Source organism: Anolis sagrei, chromosome X (genome assembly GCF_037176765.1).
Source record: "Anolis sagrei isolate rAnoSag1 chromosome X, rAnoSag1.mat, whole genome shotgun sequence".
NCBI lineage: Eukaryota > Metazoa > Chordata > Lepidosauria > Squamata > Dactyloidae > Anolis > Anolis sagrei.
In genome coordinates, this window is record NC_090034.1 from 62594011 (window position 1) to 62614726 (window position 20716).

General features: G+C 44.5%; 1 protein-coding gene across 2 annotated transcripts in view; it reads right to left on the reverse strand.

The window, feature by feature from the left end:
• Positions 1–5866: 5866 nt before the first annotated feature.
• Positions 5867–20716, reverse strand: part of SGTA (small glutamine rich tetratricopeptide repeat co-chaperone alpha) — a 28975-nt gene continuing 14125 nt past the window's right edge. For both annotated transcript variants that reach the window (XM_067473625.1, XM_067473626.1), the window contains exons 7-12: positions 19139–19277; positions 15227–15289; positions 13562–13599; positions 12981–13091; positions 11155–11351; positions 5867–6232 (exon numbers count right to left, since the gene is read on the reverse strand). In XM_067473625.1, coding sequence (XP_067329726.1) covers positions 11237–11351; positions 12981–13091; positions 13562–13599; positions 15227–15289; positions 19139–19277 — 466 coding nt within the window. In that variant the 3' untranslated portion in view covers positions 5867–6232; positions 11155–11236. The remainder of the gene's footprint in view (positions 6233–11154; positions 11352–12980; positions 13092–13561; positions 13600–15226; positions 15290–19138; positions 19278–20716) is intronic.

The following is a 20716-nucleotide window of genomic DNA, read 5'->3' on the forward strand; positions in this document are numbered from 1 at the left end:
GGCAAACCTTGATCGTGATTGGACGTTTGAGGAACAATGACAGCGTTCATTGGAGGGCTTATCCATCTATCACGTTATCAGTTCCCCCCTCCTTTCGCATCCGCCCCGCCTTCTCGTTCCTGATTAGACGTCGGGAGAGAGACAACGAGTTCATTGGAAGCCTGATCCATCCGTCACGCTACCAGCCCCGCCCTTGACATGCTTTCCCGTCCGCCCCGCCTCCTGGTTTCTGATTGGACAGTTGCAGAACGATGCCGACGCTAACTGGAAGGGATAGCCATCCCTCACACTATCAGCCTCGCCCCCCACCAAAGCAGGGATTCTTCTTTTTATCAGGAACACCTAATCACCTCTCAAGAAGCTTTCCAAAGCTCTAGGTCAGTGGTTCCAACCTGGGGTCCCCAGATGTTTTTGGACTTCAATTCCCAGAAATCCTAACAGTTGGTAAACTGGCTAGGATTCCTGGGAGTTGTAGGCCAAAACACCTGGGGACCCACAGGTTGAGAACCACTGCTCTAGGTGCTCTTACTGCCTATTACAGGGAAAACCAGTTGATCCCCAACCCATCTAAAACACAGACATGTGCCTTTCATCTCAAGAACAGACAAGCATCCCGAGCCCTGAGGATCACCTGGGAAGGAATCCCACTGGAGCATTGCAGCACACCCAAATACCTGGGAGTCACTCTGGACCGTTCTCTGACCTACAAGAAGCACTGCCTGAACATCAAGCAAAAAGTGGGTGCTAGAAACAATATCATACGAAAGCTGACTGGCACAACCTGGGGATCACAACCAGACACAGTGAAGACATCTGCCCTTGCGCTGTGCTACTCTGCTGCTCAGTATGCGTGCCCAGTGTGGAACACATCTCACCACGCTAAAACAGTGGATGTGGCTCTTAATGAGACATGCCGCATTATCACAGGGTGTCTGCGCCCTACACCACTGGAGAAATTACACTGCTTAGCCGGTATTGCACCACCTGACATCCGCCGGGAAGTGGCAGCCAATAGTGAAAGGACCAAGGCAGTGACATCTCCAGCTCATCCCCTGTTTGGGTATCAGCCAGCACCTCAACGACTTAAATCTAGAAATAGTTTTCTAAGATCTACAGAGACACTCGCTGGAACACCACAGCAAGCGAGAGTCCAAAAGTGGCAGGCTCAAACCCAGCACCTCAACCAATGGCTGATACCAAATGAGAGACTCCCTCCTGGGCACACAGAAGACTGGGCGACTTGGAAGGCACTAAACAGACTGCGCTCTGGCACCACGAGATGCAAAGCCAATCCTCAGAAATGGGGCTACAAAGTGGAATCCTCAACATGCGAGTGTGGAGAAGAGCAAACCACTTTCCACCTGCTGCAATGCAACCTGAGCCCTGCCACATGGACAATGGAGGACCTTCTTGCAGCAACACCAGAAGCACTCCAAGTGGCCAGATACTGGTCAAAGGACATTTAATCAACTACCAAACTCACAAGTTTTGTATTTGTCTGTTTGTTTGCTTTGTTCTGTTAGAAATGTAATATAATGGACTGGTTGCTCTGACACGACAAATAAAATACCTAATCACCTCTCAAGAAAGGAATTTCTCAGGCAGTAACAAGGAACACCTAAAAACTGCCAGGCCATCAAGGTGGTCAGCTGAAACATTCACAGTTATCTCCAACAGACAAGAGTTCTTTCTCCCACCCTGGACTTTCCACAAATATATAAACCCCATTCTCCTAGTTTCCAACAAACTTCTGAGGATGCTTGCCACAGATGCAGGCGAAACATCAGGAGAGAATGCTTCTAGAACATGGCCATACAGCTCGTAAAACCTACAACAACCCAGATTCTTCTATTGCTGCAATCCACACTTCCAGTGCCTTTCTCTAAGACTCTCTGTTGCAATTTCGGGATCAGGGTTTTTTGTTTTTTTTTTGTGCCGGGCCACAGACAATGGAGGCCAGCAGGGGAAGACTTCTGGAAAGAGTTCCTCTTGGCGTTGGACTGAGCGGCCCCTAGAGTTTCTGCTGTCATTAATAATAACAACAAGAACAATACATTTATTATTATTACTAGCTGTCCCCTGCCACGCGTTGCTGTGGCCCAGTCTGGTGATCTGGAAAATAAAGTAATGAGAAAGTGTTGGTTTCTAATATATGTAATTTCTTTCTGCTTGTGAGTAAACAGTATTTCTTGTTGTTTCTTTGTCAGTGTTGATGTGGAGAGTGTCTGGTTTGCCTACTCTGGAATATGCAACATATCATAGTCCTTCTTTAAGGGTCTCTTTCAAATCTCTGATACTATATCTGTGTGTGTGTGAGAGAATCATATCTATCTATCTATATTTATGGCTGGATGGCTCTTTGTCAGGAGGGCTTTAATTCCATTTTCTTGCCCTGGTGAAGAGAGTTGGACTGGATGGCCTTAAGTATTTTCTGTTGGTCACGGGGGTTCTGTGTGGGAAGTATGCTTCAATTCTGTCGTTTGTGAGTTTCAGATTGCTCTTTAATTGTAGTGAACTATAAATACCAGTAACTACAAATCCCAAATGTCAAGGTCTATTTCCTCCAACCTCCATCTGTGTTCATATTTAGGGATATGGAATTTTTGTGTCAAGTTTGGTCCAGATCCATCATTATTTGAGTCCACAGTGCTCTCTGGATGTAGGTGAACTACAACTCCCAAACTCAAGGTCAATGCCCACCAAACCCTTCCAGTGTGTTCTGTTGGTCATGGAAGTCCTGTATGCCATGTTTGGTTCAATTCCATCATTGGTGGAGTTCAGAATGCTCTTTGATTGTATAACTATATAATTTATAACTATAAATCCCAGCACCTACAACTCCCAAATGTCAAGGTCTATTTCCCTTCAACTCCATCGGTGTTCATATTTGGGCATATGGAATATTCGTGCCAAGTTTGGTCCAGATCCATCATTGTTTGAGTCCACAGTACTCTCTGTATGTGGGTGAACCATAATTCCCAAACTCAAGGTCAATGTCCACCAAACCTTTCCAGTTTTTTCTGTTGGTCATGGGAGCCCTGCTAAGTTTGGCCCAATTCCATCATTGGTGGAGTTCAGAATGCTCTTTGATTGTAGGTAAACTATAAATCCCAGCAATGACAATTCCCAAATGACAAAATCAATTTGAGTAGAGGACATAAATTGGACTGTTAGGTGTCTTGTGTCCAAATTTGGTGTCAATTCCCCCAGTGGTTTTTGAGTTCTGATGGTAGCACAAACGAACACATTTTTATTTATATAGATTATTATCCTCCACCCTCGAACAAAGACCAAAGAAAAGAAAAAGGACTTTGGGTAAAATGATTAAAAGTATTAAAGACATAAAATATACGGATGCGCTGCCACCCGGAAAGAAGAAAAAGAATCCTAAGGGCCAGATGAAAATCTCTCCTTATCTAAAAAATGATCAGATCAGAGTCTCCCAAGCCGAGAGCCAAGAACCTGATGAATCCCCCCAACAAGTTGCCCAAAACAATCAGGACTCCTCGAATGTAGGGAATCCTGGGATCAACATGACACAAAATCCACGAGAAACACCAGAGTCCCCAAACGACAATTATACTCAGCGGAGACATTTAAGCTCTAATGGCATCACTACAAACAACCTGTTACCATCTACACAACAATTACAAGAGGTGGGTGCAAACCGTGTGACCTCCGTGTGAGCTCTTGGGGCATTGTCAATGGAGGTTGAAGGGATTCAATTTGAGCGGAAGAGCCATTTGTTGCTGTTTGACCTTTTTTGCAATGAGAGTTTTTCAGGAGGATCATCAGGATCATCAAGTTTGCAGACGACACCAAATTGGGAGAGATAGCCAATACTCCAGAGGACAGGAGCAGGATTCAAAACGATCTTGACAGATTAGAGAGATGGGCCAAAACTAACAAAATGAAGTTCATCAGTGACAAATGCAAAATACTCCACTTTGGCAGGAAAAACGAAATGCAAAGATACAGAATGGGGGACAATGCCTGGCTCGAGAGCAGTACGTGTGAAAAAGATCTTGGAGTCCTCGTGGACAACAAGTTAAACATGAGCCAACAGTGATGTGGCGGCAAAAAAAAGCCAATGGGATTTTGGCCTGCATCAATAGGAGCATAGTGTCTAGATCTAGGGAAGTCATGCTACCCCTCTATTCTGCTTTGGTTAGACCACACCTGGAATATTGTGTCCAATTCTGGTCCCCACAATTGAAGAGAGATATTGACAAGCTGGAATGTGTCCAGAGGAAAGCAACTAAAATGATAAAAGGTCTGGAGAACAAGCCCTATGAGGAACGGCTTAAGGAGCTGGGCATGTTTAGCCTGAAGAAGAGAAGGCTGAGAGGGGATATGATAGCCATGTATAAATATGTGAGAGGAAGCCACAGGGAGGAGGGAGCAAGCTTGTTTTCTGCTTCCCTGGAGACTAGGACGTGGAACAATGGCTTCAAACTACAAGAGAGGAGATTCCATCTGAACATGAGGAAGAACTTCCTGACTGTGAGAGCCGTTCAGCAGTGGAACTCTCTGCCCCAGAGTGTGGTGGAGGCTCCTTCTTTGGAAGCTTTTAAGCAGAGGCTGGATGGCCATCTGTCAGGGGTGATTTGAATGCAATATTCCTGCTTCTTGGCAGGGGGTTGGACTGGATGGCCCATGAGGTCTCTTCCAACTCTTTGATTCTATGATTCTATGATTCTAAGACATCCCAAACATGGTCCCATAGCTCAGCAAAGGGGACCACATCCCACCCAAAAAATGGTTGTGTAATCATGGATGCAGATGACTAAATACAAACTCAGGAATGACTAGGGAGTTTCAGAGTGATATCATTCATGACACTCTCATTGAAGTGTAGCCACACAGTTGAGAATAGTTGGGCTAAAACATTGGAATAAAACTTTGGTCTCCTGTAGAGCTTCTGAGTTGCAGCCTTTTTATCTATTTGCAGTGCTTTCCCCCTTGTTCCATTGCACTAGCATTGCACGCGTCCTGTTTTCAAGTGGTATTGATATCAGCTTGTCAATCTGCTGTGCACTTTCCCTGCTGAGCAACATTAGGTCTTTCACTGTAATAATTTATTATTTATTATTTATTAATTTTATTTATTTATTACTGTACTTGTATACCGCTGTTTCTCAGCCTAAATTGGCGACTCAACGCGGTTTACAACAAAATACAACAATCAACAGTTTTCAGTTTAAAAACCATAAAAAACAACATACACAATACACAATATTGGCCCATCAATAACAATCCAATGCATCTCTTAACTAAAATCGCAATCCAATTTCATCGTCCATATTACTAGTCCCTTAGTCGTCAAATTCATTGCACCGAATTAACCGAATGCCTGTTCGAACATCCAGGTCTTCAATCTTTTTCGAAACACCATCAGCGAGGGGGCTGATCTTACCTCCATGGGAAGGGCGTTCCAAAGCCGAGGGGCCACCACAGAAAAGGCCCTGTCTCTCGTCCCCGCCAGCTGCACCTGTGAAGCAGGCGGGATAGAGAGCAGGGCCTCCCCAGAAGATCTTAGGGTCCTGGTGGGCTGATAGGCCGAGATACGTTCGGATAGGTAGGTTGGGCCAGAACCGTTTAGGGCTTTAAAGGCCAACGCCAGCACTATGAATTGAGCCCGGTAGCAAATCGGCAGCCAGTGGAGCTGGTGCAGCAGAGGAGTTGTATGCTCCCTGCGCTCCGCTCCTGTTAGTATCATGGCTGCCGCCTGTTGGACTAATTGGAGCTTCCGGGCCGTCTTCAAAGGCAACCCCACGTAGACAGCGTTGCAGTAGTCAAGACGGGATGTAACCAGAGCGTGGTCCCATAATGACTGATAGAAATAAAAGTACAAGGACACAAGAAGGAGTGTCAAAAGGATTTTATTTCCTACATTTTAAAAAAATAGGTTGGGAGGGGGAGGAAAGGAGGGAAGGAGGGAGGAAGGAAGGAAGGAAGGAAAGAAAGACGGAAGGAAGGAAGGAGGCCAATGTTTTGGAAAGGCTGCCAGAAGGCTTTGTGGGGACAGCCACCATGTGAAATATTTGTGAAATCATGCCCCCAAAATACTGGAATAAAGACGCCCTACGCGCCGTGCTTCCTCCTCCACCCCATTAATAAAAAAAACAACATAAAAACATGATCAACACACCCTGTAAGGAACACGACAATTGGTTCTGTTTTTCTATTGACAGCGCCTTAAAGATCCAAAGAAGGAAGAGCAGCAGCAGCCCTGCAAGAGAGTCAGGAGAGAATAATATCATGTAATCATAAAATAATAAAGTATTATAATGATAATATAACAATATATCAAAAATATTATAATAATAGTATTATAATATAAAAATAATATTATATTATAATGAAACTAGCTATCCCCTGCCAAGCGTTGCTGTGGCCCAGTCTGTGTATATATTTATTTATTATTATTATTATTTGCTTTATTTCTATACCGCATTTTTCAGCCCTTAACAGGCGACTCAATGCGGTTTACATGGTACAATTATCAAACAGTGTCAGTGCAATTAAAACATAACAATGCAACAAACAAATACACATATTTGTGGTTTTGTGCATGCGTTGTAATGTATTTTTTATTATTTTGGCATTTTAAGTCCCTCCCACTGTGTTTTTTTTATGAATGAGGGCATTTGCTGGCCTGAAAGGCCAACGAATAGGTGTGTTGTGTCTAAATTTGGTGTCAATTGGTGCAGTGATTTTTGAGTTATGATAATCCCACAAACCAACATTACATTTTTATTTATATAGGCTAGTGTTCACATTTGGGCATATAGAGGATTTGGCCAGATCCATCATTATTTGAGTCCACAGTGCTCTCTAGAGGTAGGTGAACTACACCTCCAAACTCAAGGTCAATGCCCACTAAACCCTTCTAGTGTTTTCTGATGGTCAGTTGAGTCCTGTGTGCCAAGTTTGGTTCAATTCCATCGTTGGTGGATTATAGGTGAACTATAAATCCCAGCAACTACAACTCCTAAATGACAAAATCATAATTTTATATTTATTTATCGTGTCATCAGCAACCATACCATTGTATTACAGTTCTAACAGAGCAAAACAAACACACAGATTAAAAAGAAAAGAAAAAAAACAGATTTTGCAAATTTGGTAGTTGGTTAAATGTCCTTTGACCAGTATCTGGCCACTTGGAGTGCCTCTGGTGTTGCCGCAAGAAGGTCCTCCATCGTGTATGTGGCAGGGCTCAGGGTGCATTGCAGCAGGTGGTCAGTGGTTTGTTCTTCTCCGCACTCGCATGCCGTGGATTCCACGTTGTGGCCCCATTTCTTAAGATTGGCTCTGCATCTCGTGGTGCCAGAGCACAGTCTGTTCAGCGCCTTCCAAGTCGCCCAGTCTTCTGTGTGCCCAGTGGGGAGTCTCTCATCTGGTATCACCCATGGATTGAGGTGCTGGGTTTGGGCCTGCCACTTTTGGACTCTCGCTTGCTGGGGCGTTCCAGCAAGTGTCTCTGTAGATCTAAGAAAACTATGTCTTGATTTAAGTCGTTGACGTGCTGGCTGATACCCAAACAGGGGGATGAGCTGGAGATGTCACTGCCTTGGTCCTTTCACTATTGGCTGCTACTTCCCGGCGGATGTCAGGTGGTGCAATACCGGCTAAGCAGTGTAATTTCTCCAGTGGTGTAGGGCGCAGACACCCTGTGATAATTCGGCATGTCTCATTAAGAGCCACATCCACTGTTTTAGTGTGGTGAGATGTGTTCCACACTGGGCATGCATACTCAGCAGCAGAGTAGCATAGCGCAAGGGCAGATGTCTTCACTGTGTCTGGTTGTGATCCCCAGGTTGTGCCAGTCAGCTTTCATATGATGTTGTTTCTAGCGCCCACTTTTTGCTTGATGTTCAGGCAGTGCTTCTTGCAGGTCAGAGCACGGTCCAAAGTGACTCCCAGGTATTTGGGTGTGTTGCAATGCTCCAGCAACCAGAGACAAAATCATAATGTTTTGAGTGATGATCACTCCTTGTGTTGGCCTTCAAGTTCTAGATCTCACAATTTGGGATCTCCTGGTGAGGACCTTCTCTTGGTTCTAACAACCATTGAAGAGATGGGACTTCCTTCATATTGGCCTAGGATCTGTGTTGTGTTGTGATACGTTTTGTTGCCAAATTTGGTGTGATTTCGTTCATTGGTTCTTTTGTTTTTAAGGTACTCATTATGCACAGAGCATTTATATATATATATATAGATAGTAACAACAACAACAACAACAATAATAAACCTTTATTTGTATACCACTCTATCTCTCTGGGGGAACTTAGGGCAGTTTCCAGCATGGTAAAGCATTGCAATTATGAACACAAAAACATACAAAATAATCATTATAAAAAGTATAAACATCGTACTATATAACAATTGTACATTTAAAATTAAAAAGCCAGTTCAGTACTAATTACATTGGGCCGCTCAGCTTCCAATGGCCAAGATTCCAAAGTGGGCCTCGACAATGACAACGTGGCTGGGCTAGTACGACGAGGTAGACTAGGGCCCAGGGAGTGAGTAAAGAGCAAGCATGGCTTACCTGATGGTCAGGGTGGTGCCTGGGGCTCTTCATTTCCAGTGCCTGCTGAATAGCTATAATAGGGCTAGACCAGGGCTAGTGGCAAAGGGCCGGGGAAGTATGTAGAGTACAGAGTGGGAACCTAACTAATAGCCAAGATATGGTCTGGGGCTAATAATTTCCAGAAGCCTGCTGGAACCACCAGGTTTTCAGGTCATTGCAGAAGGAGGCAAGTGACAGGGCTTGTCATAACTCCCTGCGGGAGGCCACCACCAAGAAGGCCCTCTCCCAGTCCCCACCAACCGCACTTGAGACAGTGGTGGGAGCGAGAAAAGGGCCTCCCCAGTAGACCTAAGAGTCTGCGCCAATTTGTAGAGCAATGATGGGCAACCTTTTGAGTTTGCCAAAAAACCGAGCATAACTCGAGTGGGGTGTCACTTCGAGAAAAACCCATAATTTCATGATATTTATAGTTTAATAACAAAAATATATTATTGTAATATATAACTGTATTTAATAAACCAAAAACTAATTATTTAAGTTACCTGCTTTTTCTATAATGCCATATATCTCGGCATTATAGAAAAATGCTGGTGTAGGAGCCGAGGATGAAATGTCCTTCTTGGGACGCGGCCCCATCTTCTCTGTATGCGGCAGCATGCGGCTGTGTGTCATTGAAAATGGCTACGCGTGTCAGTGCTGACACACGTGTCATAGGTTCGCCATCATGGTTGTAGGGGGAGATGTAATTGCAGATAGGTGGGGTCCAAACCGTTTAGGGCTTGTAGGTCATAACCTGCACCTTGAATTGGGCCCGGTGACTTATTGGCAGCCAGTGGAGCTGCTTTAATAGGGGCATTGTACATTCCCTATAATTGGCTGCAGTATAATTGCTGCCGACCTTTGCACCAGATGGAATTTTTGGACCATCTTCAAAGGTAGCCCAACGCAGAGTGCATTACAATGATACAATCTGGATGTAACCAAGGCATGGCCCACCGTGGCCAAGTCAGACTTCACAAGATACGGTCTCAGCTGGCGCACAAGATTTAACTGTGCAAAGGCCCCCCAGCCACTGCAAACACCTGAGCATCAAGCGTCACTGCTGAGTCCAAGAGGGCCCCCAGGCTGTGGTCCTGTGTCCTCAAGGGGAGAAAGACCCCTTCCATCAAGCACAGGTTGCCACCCTATGGCCTGATCGGCCCCACAACTGACCAGGAGGACCTTTGTCTTGTGTGGATTAAGCTTCAACTTGTTAGCCCTCATCCAGTCCATCACAGTTGCCCGGCATTGGTTCAGAGTCCAGAAGGCTTCCTTGGAGTTCGGTGGAAAGGAGTAGTAGAGTTGGACGTCATCTGCATACAGAAGGCACCAAACTCCAAAACTCCGGATGACCTCGCCCAGCAGTTTCATGTAGATGTTGAAAAGCATGGGGAAGAGAATGGAAACTTGCAGGACCCCACAGGTCAATGGCCAGGGATCTGAGGAGGTGTCCCACTACTTCACCAACTGGGAGCGATCCTCCAGGAAGGAGCGGAGCCACTGCAGAGCAATGCCCCCAAGACTCATTCCAGAGAAGGAGACCATGATTGATGGTATCAAAAGCTGCTGAGATCCAAGAGAAGCAACAAGGATAGCCTCTACCTGCTGAGCTCCCTTCGGAGGTCAGCCACCATGGTGACCAAGTCGTCTCTGTACCGTAACCAGCCCTAAAACCATACTGCGGCAGATCAAGATAATAAAATAATAATAAAATATAATAATAAAAAATAAATACTGTTTGTGAACCGCTGTGAGTCGCCTTCGGGCTTGAGATACAGTGGTATATAAGCAAAGTAAATAAAAAAATAAAAAATATTATAATAATATAACAATATATTATAATTAATATATTTAATATTTATACTAATAAATATTTATATATACTAATAAATATTTGTACTAATTCATATATTTATACTAATAACATATTTATAATAAATATATTTATACTAATAAATAATAAAATATAATTATAATAAAGTAAACTAAAGTAAAATAACAAAATATTATAACAATAAAATAATAATATAATAATAAAATATAATTGTAAGATAAAAAATAATTTTTAATAGTATAATATATTAAAATTAATATAATAGTATTATAATATAGTATAATAATGTATTAAAATTAATAATATAATAAAATAAATATAATATTATTATGATTATGATGATGGCTGCAAATCATCTCCATTACCATCGCCATATCCCCCTCTCCTTTGGTATGCATATGTATATGTGTTCGCAGAAATAAATTCGTAAAAATATTCACAAATACATTTGTAAAAATATTCACAAAAGATAATCACAAAAATATTCACAAAATTGTGACAACAATATTTGAATAAATATTTGTAAAAATGGTAGAAAAATATTCCTAAAAATAGTCTTTAAAAATTCACAGAATATATTCTTAAAAATTCAAAAATTATTCACAGAAAATATCCTTTAAAAATTCAAAAAATATTCACAAAAACATTTGTTTAAATGTTCATAAAATATTAATATAAATATTTTCAAAAAAATCATGGAATTTTTTAAAAAAAATATTAATAACAATATGCGGGGACTCACCTCTGGCTTCCCTCTTTCTCTCCTTCCTTCCTTCCTTCCTTCCATCCGTCCTTCCATCCTTCCTTCCTTCCATTTCCTCCCCTCATTCCTGCTGCTCCTCGTTGCTAGCGCTGGGGGTCCGGCTCCGGATTTGGCTCCGCAGCTGCTCGATGAGCTCCGGGTTCTGCTGCTGCATCTGCTGCGCAAACTGTTGGCCTCTGCGGAAGGAAGGAAACCATCCAAAAGAACCAGTTATTATTGCAGGCGATTGGATTGGTGATGCAAGACTGTAACATTCCAATCAGGGTCGGGTCAAGAAAGCCTTCTCTTCTGCTTCTTCCAGCCCTTTGTCCAGCTCAGCTGACAACCAAACCTGGCTGGGGCTCTCCAGATCATGGAGGATAGATTATTATTGTTGTTATTGTTATTCCTAGGCATGTGCAAAAAATTTGGAAGAGTCGAAAATCTTAAGAAAATCGGAAGTTTTATTTATTTATTTACTTTGTTTCTATACCGCTGTTCTCAGCCCGGAGGCGACTCACAGCGGTTCATAAAACACAGAACACAGCAAAATTCAAACACCAATATAAACAGTTAATAACCTAATCTAATACACAATTAATACACAATTACTATGAAACCATTCACTAGCGTCTCGTCACTAAAAACACGATCCAGGTTCGTCGTCCATTGTTCCATTCCTATGTCATTACCAGTCTAATCATTCGAACGCCTGCACAAATAACCAGGTCTTTACTTTTTTGAGGAAGACCATAAGAGATGGTACTAATCTAATATCTGTGGGAAGGGCGTTCCACAGCTGGGGAGCCACCACCGAGAAGGCCCTGTCTCTCGTCCCCGCCAGTCGAGCTTGTGAAGCTGGCGGGATTGAGAGCAGGGCCTCCCCGGAAGATCTCAAAGTCCTGGTGGGTTCATAGGCCGAGATGCGGTCGGAAAGGTAGCTTGGGCCGGAACCGTTTAGGACTTTAAAGATCAACACCAGCACTTTGAATTGAGCCCGGTAGCAAGTCGGCAGCCAGTGGAGTTGGCGCAACAGGGGGGTTGTATGCTCCCTGTGTTCCACTTCTGTTAGTATCATGGCTGCCGAGCGTTGGACTAGTTGAAGCTTCCGAGCTGTCTTCAAAGGCAACCCCACGTAGAGAGCGTTGCAGTAATCTAGGCGGGATGTAACCAAAGTGTGGACTACCGTGGCCAAGTCAGACTTCCCAAGGTACGGGCGCAGCTGGCGCACAAGTTTTAACTGTGCAAATGCTCCTCTGGTCACTGCCGAAACCTGGGGTTCCAGGCTCAGCGATGAGTCCAGGATCACTCCCAAGCTGCGAACCTGCGTCTTCAGGGGGAGTGCGACCCCATCCAACACAGGATGCCCTGTTCGGCCTTGCGACTGACCAGGAGTGCCTCTGTCTTGTCTGGATTCAATTTCAATTTGTTCGCCCTCATCCAGACCATTACAGCGGCCAGGCACCAGTTCAGGACCTCAACAGCCTCCTTAGTAGCAGGTGGAAAGGAGTGACAGAGTTGGACATCATCTGCGTACAGATGGCACCGTACCCCGAAACTCTGGATGATCTCTCCCAGCGGCTTCATGTAGATGTTAAACAACATGGGGGACAGAATTGAACTCTGTGGAAGTCATTTCCGATGCATTTGCCAGGTCCACACCAAGTATTTTAGAATCAAAACTGACCCCTTACTTTTTGGGTTTAATTTTGCAAATCTCAGTTATCATTTAGTTACAATTCAGTAACTGGGTTTCTAAGCACTTCTGGTGGGTACTAGGTATGTGTTGATATGATTCTGCAACTTTAATGGCAGATGTGACTTACGCTTGGATGAGGCTGGCAAGGTCGTTGGGGCCAGCGGCGGCTCCGGGGACCGAAGAGGAGGAGGAGGCGGAAGCCCTGGCAGCTTGGCCTCCCGAAATCACCCCCGACATCCTGCAAGCAGAGACAGAGAGAGGGAGGAAGGGATACCTGGCTTGCAAACCACTCCCAGGTAAACATGGGGGCTGGGCTGGATGGCCTTTGGGGGCCCCTCCCCAATCCAAGATACTCTATCTCATATACAATCACCCACGCAGAGCACATCCCTGAGTTATACACATGACTCTTAGTTAAGAATGGGGTTGGACTGGATGGCCTTCGAGGTACCCTCCCACACCTAGGATACGATATCTATATCATATATACACACACATACACGTATACACAGGCCATCCCTGAGTTACAGAAATCCAACTTACAAATGACTCCTAGTTCAGAATAGGGCTGGGCTGGATGGCCTTTGGGGATCCCTTCTACATGTATCACCACCTATCATAGGATGCATGGGATTCCGAAGGAGAGGCAGACCGATTGCCCAAAAAGGCAGACAGACCCCTTTCCCAGACAAAGTTTTTCATACTTACAATTGCTGCAACTGTGGGTTGTTCACCAGGTTTGCTGCCTGTTGAATTAAAACAAGGGAGGGAAGCGGGGTAATAATAATAATATAATATTTTAATTGTATGCTGATGCTTTTATGCCATACTGCTTTGAGTCTCCTTTGGGAGAGATAAAGCGGGGCAAAAGGTATATAACAACAACAAATCTATATCTATCTATCTATGTATATAATAAAAGTCAAAGTTTGTATGCGGTGGTGCGACCGGGTATGTGCCAGCTTTCTGATTGGCTGCTACTGTGGTGCTATTTGCATATGGTCTCTGATTGGCCAGCTGCAACAGGAGCCACTGGTGGAGAAAAGGGTTCATGACAGAAACGGAGAAATGACAGAAGGAAATTTGCATATGGTCTCTGATTGGCCAGCCACAATTCCAAGATTCCGAGATGACAAAGAGAAGAAAGGAAAAGGCCAGGGGCTCTGTCAGAAAATTAACAATACAGACCAAACTTGGCACACAGAGCCTGCAAGACCCACTCGACATCTTACTGCAGTTTGGAGGAGGCTGAACCATGGATGATGGGGTTTGCAGTACCATCACTCACATTCTGAGACCGCTGTTAACCTCATCCAATGACAGATCAGGACCAAACTTGGCACATAGACCTCTCATGATCCACTTTATGTCCTGGTGTGGTTTGGCCGGGGATGGACCATGGATTATGGGACTTGCAGTACCTTTGCTCAATTCTTGAAACCACTGCAACCCTCATCCAATTACCGATAAAGACCAAACGTGGCACACCGAGTCTCCATGACGCACTCTACATCCTGGTGCAGTTTGGAGGAGGATGCACCATGGACGATGGGAGTAGCAGTACCATCACTCACTTTCTGGGACCTCTGTGAACCTCATCCAATGACTGATCAAGACCAAACTTGGCACACAGAGCCCACAAGACCCACTCTACATCCTAGTGCCGTTTGGAGGAGGATGGACCATGGATGATGGGACTTCACTCACTTCCTGAAACCAGAGCAACACTCATCCAAATACCAATAAAGACCAAACTTGGCACAGAGAGCCCCCAGGGCCAACTCAATATTCTGGTGAGGTTTGGGGGAGAACAGACTATGGATGATGGGACTTCAAGTACCTTCACTCACTTCCCAAGACTTCTGCAACACTCATCTAATGACCAATCAAGACCAAACTTGGCACACAGAGCCCCCATGACCCACTCTCCATCCTGGAGCAGTTTGGAGGAGGATGGACCACAGATGATGGGACTCACAGTACATTCACTAACTTCCTGAGACCACTTCGAGCCATATAAATAACTTATAAAGACCAACTTTGATACACAATTCCTTTCTCAAATAACCCGGGCAGCGCCGGGTCCCCAAACTAGTATGTAATATAATAATATGTTATAATATGATAATACATAGCCGCTTTGAGTCTCCTTCGGGAGACAGAAGGCGGGGTATACATAAATACGCCTTCCCCTTTTGTGCTTTGGCTCAGCACTCAGATTGCTATATTCTGCAAATCTAATGCACACCTCAATTTTGGAGAGGCCATTGAGTCCCCAAAGGGGAAGCCTTAGACTCAAGCCAATAGGGTAGTTTCACTGTCTCTGTTTTATCCCATTGGTTGGTGGGAGAAGCCACTCACTCATTCACTCACCATGTTGATGAAGCTGGGGTTGTTGAGGAGGCCGGCCAAGTCGAAGCCCCCGGAGGTCCCTGTCTGCAAAGGAGGGAGAAACACAAGCGTTTGTACTGTGTGTGTTTCATAAAGGCTGTTGGCTGCCTTGGCCCCCTCAATGGGGAAAGGCAGGAGAAACACTGCCTCGATAAATAAATAAATACATATAAAATAAAATACATATAAAACATCCTCCTTTCCCCCTCCACTTTCACTGGGGCACCAACATCGCACGTTGGCCAACTTCTCAACGTGCGATGTGCCCAGCTTCCTTGCTCCTCTCATCCCCTTTTTCCCAATGGCTTTGGCTCCAAGGAAGCTGCTGGATCTGGCTGTGGGACTATGAGTCTGAAAATGAAAGAGCTTCCTATGGCTCCCTCCCGTAAACTGCACAATAAAGAACCAAACCCCTTCTAACTCAGGGAGGCTGACTTAGAGAAAGTAATACAGTCTCTGTGGGGGCATGGCAATAATAATAGTTTCATAGATAATAATTTCACAGAATTGCATAGATAATAATGATGATGATGATAATCTCATAGATAATTTCATAGATAGTGTTGTAGTGCAGCCTGAGACTGATAGGTTCACTGATGATTTAGAGAGGATTGTGAGATTTCCTGGGGGGTTTCCTGGGGCACAATGTGCTGGGGATTCAAGTCAGGGTAAAGATGCTTCTCTCTGAATCATAGAATCAAAGAGTTGGAAGAGACCTCATGGGCCATCCAGTCCAACCCCATTCTGCCAAGAAGCAGGAATATTGCATTCAAATCACCCCTGACAGATGGCCATCCAGCCTCTGTTTAAAAACCTCCAAAGAAGGAGCCTCCACCACACTCCACTACTGAACGGCTCTCACAGTCAGGAAGTTCTTCCTCATGTTCAGATGGAATCTCCTTTCTTGTAGTTTGAAGCCATTGTTTCATGTCCTAGTCTCCAGGGAAGCAGAAAACAAGCTTGCTCCCTTCCTCCCTGTGGCTTCCTCTCACATATTTACACATTGCTATCATATATCCTCTCAGCCTTCTCTTCTTCAGGCTAAACATGCCCAGCTCCTTAAGCCGTTCCTCATAGGACTTGTTCTCCAGACTCTTGATCATTTTAGTCGCCCTCCTCTGGACACATTCCAGCTTGTCAATATCTCTCTTGAATTGTGGTGCCCAGAATTGGACACAATATTCCAAGTGTGGTCTAACCAAAGCGGAATAGAGGGGTAGCATTACTTCCCTGGATCTAGACACTATGCTCCTATTGATGCAGACCAAAATCCCATTGGCTTTTTTTGCCGCCACATCACATTGTTGGCTCATGTTTAACTTGTTGTCCACGAGGACTCCAAGATTTCTTTCACACGTACTGCTCTCGAGACAGGCATTGTCCCCCATTCTGTATCTTTACATTTCGTTTTTTCTGCCAAAGTGGAGTGTCTTGCATTTGTCCCTGTTGAACTTCATTTTGTTAGTTTTGGCCCATCTCTCTAATCTGTCAAGATCGTTTTGAATTCTGCTCCTGTCCTCTGGAGTATTGGCTATCCCTCCCAATTTCTCTGGGAGAAATCTGACTCAGAAAGTGCAAGGCTTCAATGTCAGCCAGAGGAGCCAGAAACTGCAACATTAGATAAGGAGTTAAGCAAAGACCGAAGTGATACGGAAGGCTCCCAGGGAAAAACACCTGGAGCTACAGAGATCAACAAAAGCCTTCATTTACAGATTAGAGCAGAAAATAGGCAGCTTCTCACTTGAACACTACATTGCCTGAACTAACCCTTTACCTAAGGGTTAGTTTAGGCAATGTAGTGTTCAAGTGAGAAGCTAGGCCTGAGTTCTCTGGTTCTTGTTTCAAGTCAAGCCTTGGTTTTGGATTTTAGTATTTTAGTATATTTAGTTTTCTATGTTCTTAATTTTGTATTCCTGCTCAAGTTTATTAAGTATACCTTTTGCCTGTGGACTTAGACTGTACTTGTGACTTTTTAGATATTTCTGGACTATGTTACCTTGGATTCTGCATGAAACATTTGGATCACTGTTTGGTTATCACCTATTGCTAAAGGAGCCTCCGGTGGCGCAGTGGGTTAAACCCCTGTGCTGGCAGGACTGAAGACTGACAGGTCACAGGTTCGAATCCGGGGAGAGGCGGGTGAGCTCCCTCTATCAGCTCCAGCTCCTCATATGGGGGCATGAGAGAAGCCTCCCACAAGGATGATAAAAACATCAAATCATCCAGGCGTCCCCTGGGCAATGTCCTTGCAGACGGCCAATTCTCTCACACCAGAAGTGACTTGCAGTTTCTCAAGTCGCTCCTGACATGACAAAAAACCAAAAACCAACAAACCTATTGCTAACTCTTTTTTAGACCTCACAACCACTGAGGGTGCTTGGCATAGATGCAAGCGAAACGTCAGGAGAGAATGCTTCTGGAACATGGCCATACAGCCCGGAAAATTCACAGCAACCCACTTTTTTGGATTATCTATCTTCTCTCTTTATTCCTGATTTTTCATATACGTGTACGTGTTTTTACAATAAACTGTTTACTGTAATTTGTATGAATTGTATGAAGTGTATTTTAATGTATTTTATATTGATGACCTATAATGTTTTTCTTATTGTATTGAATTTTATGTTGTTAGCCGGCCTGAGTCCCTCCCCAGACTCTAACTCTAAATAAATAATAATAAATATACTCTGGACTCTTGTCTAGTGCTGTGGTTGTAGGTGCTTCCAGGCCTGGGGTGCAACAGACAGAACTATAATTTCACAGGCAATAATAATAATTTCATAGACAATTATTATTATTATTATTATTATTTATTGTCGTGTCAGGAGCAACCGCTCCTGTTGTGAGAGAATTGGCCGTTTGCAAGGACGTTGCCCAGGGGACGCCTGGATGATTTTTGATGTTTTATCATCCTTGTGGGAGGCTTCTCTCATGTCCCCGCATGAGGAGCTGGAGCTAATAGAGGGAGCTCATCCGCCTCTCCCCGGATTCGAACCTGCGACCTGTCGATCTTCAGTCCTGTCGGCACAGGGCTTTAACCCACTGCGCCACCGGGGGCTCCTTATAATAATAATAATAATAATAATAATAATTTTATAGAAAATAATTGTCCTGCCCCCAAGCTAATTCTCGAAGGTGTTCTAATCTCACCAGGGACAGAGTTGGATTCACACAGAGAAGCAGTTAACTTCCCGCAACAACTTCTAACATGCAGTGTATTCGGCTTCCTTGCTTCTCTCATCACCTTCTTCCCAATGGCTCTGGCTGTGAGGCTTTGAGTCTGAAAGGGGAAGACCTACCAGGCCTGTAGCGAGGGGGTGGTTTTAGGGGTTCAACCCCCCCCCCGAAATTTTTCAGATTTTTTTTTAAAAAAACCTGGTTTACTCATGAATTTTAACTGGTTAACCAAATCCCCATGCTAAGTCTATGAGATGCAAAAAATTAAGAGTCCCTCCAGAACTGTAAGCACTATCTCAAACAAATATTGACAATTTATTCACACTGTCATTACTTGCAGCAATAGCCGATGTAGTGAAGCAACCAAGTTGAGTGTGTGTGTGTTGAATGCTCTCATTAAGGAGGCCAGACTTGGTGGAGGTGGTTGACAGGGGTGGAGCTACAGGCTATGGAAGGTTGCTCTGCCCCCTGCTATGCTCTTTGCTTCAGTGTGAGCTAGGAGGCAGGTTTCAACCCCCCCCCCCCGAAATTGTCAACCCTCCCCAAAATTTTCAACCCCCCCCCCGAAATTTTCACCCCCCCCCAAATTGTCAACCCTCCCCGAAATTTTTTTCTGGCTACGGCCCTATGGCTCCCTCCCTTAAACGATACAAGAAAGACCTGAAGTCACTTCCTGCCTGCCGCCCTTTCCCCCCTCTGCTCGCATTGGAAACCCACCGGGCTGGGGGCCTCCTTCATTTTCTGTTCGGTCACTTTGAGGTTGGACTTGTAGGTCTCGTTCTCGGGGTCGAGCTCCAGGGCCTTCTGGTAGTAGACCACCGCCTCCGAGAACTTGTTCAGGCTGGAAAGCGCCAGGCTGCGTGGTGGAAGGGAGACAGAGAGAGAGGGGGAAACAGAAAGGCTCAGGAAGACTTCTCAAACATTGTTGGACATCGCAACCTTCTTCAAGCCTCCTATACTAGTTATTTGTTATGTATATAATTCTCTGAACTACAAGAAGCACTGCCTGAACATCAAACAAAAAGTGGGTGCCAGAAACAATATCATACGAAAGTTGACTGGCACAACCTGGGGATCACAACCAGATACAGTGAAGACATCTGCCCTTGTGCTATGCTACTCTGCTGCTGAGTACGCATGCCCAGTGTGGAACACATCTCACCACACTAAAACAGTGGATGTGGCTCTTAATGAGACATGCCGCATTATCACAGGGTGTCTGCGCCCTACACCACTGGAGAAATTACACTGCTTAGCCGGTATTGCACCACCTGTTATCCGCCGGGAAGTTGCAGCCAATAGTGAAAGGACCAAGGCAGAGACATCTCCAGCTCATCCCTTGTTTGGGTATCAGCCAGCACGTCAACGACTTAAATCAAGACATAGTTTTTTCAGATCTACAGAGACACTTGCTGGAACACCTCAGCAAGCGAGAGTTCAAAAGTGGCAGGCTCAAACCCAGCACCTCAATCCGTGGGTGATACCAGATGCGAGCCTCCCTCCTGGGCACACAGAAGACTAGGTGACTTGGAAGGCGCTGAACAGACTGCGCTCTGGCACCACGAGATGCAGAGCCAATCTTAAGAAATGGGGCTACAAAGTTGAATCCACGACATGCGAGTGTGGAGAAGTGCAAACCACTGACCACCTGCTGCAATGCAACCTGAGCCCTGCCACATGCACGATGGAAGACCTTCTTGCGGCAACACCAGAGGCACTCCAAGTGGCCAGATACTGGTCAAAGGACATTTAATCAGCTACCAAGTTTGCAAAATTTGTGTTGTTGTTTTTTTTATCTGTTTGTTTTGTTCTGTTAGAAAAGTAATACAATGTTCTGGCTGCGGATGACACGATAAATAAAATGTATATAATTTAGATTGCTTACTGTATTGTATATGTATTGGTATGCAGTTTTCCTTAACTCTGTGTTATGATCCAATCTGGGATTGTTCAGGACTCAGACTCCATTTTAGATGTCAGAGTCCATTGGACTTTCAGACTAGACAGACACTCCATTAGACTCTCAGAACAGAGAGATACTTTGCACTTTGGATTGTTGATTTGGAGAAAGATGCCCTGTGTTACCTACACAGAGAAACTACTTCAAATCCTATCTTTAACTGTACTGATAAGCAAAGTACCAGTATGCTGAATACATGAAGGTTGTGAGTAAACAAACTATGTTACTTTTAAAGAAGTCTGCTTATTTTGATCTCTTGAGAGCATGATTTAAAACCAAGACGTTTGAAGGGAGAGGAGATGTTTTTTGGGCAACTGAAATGAACACTTCTGAAA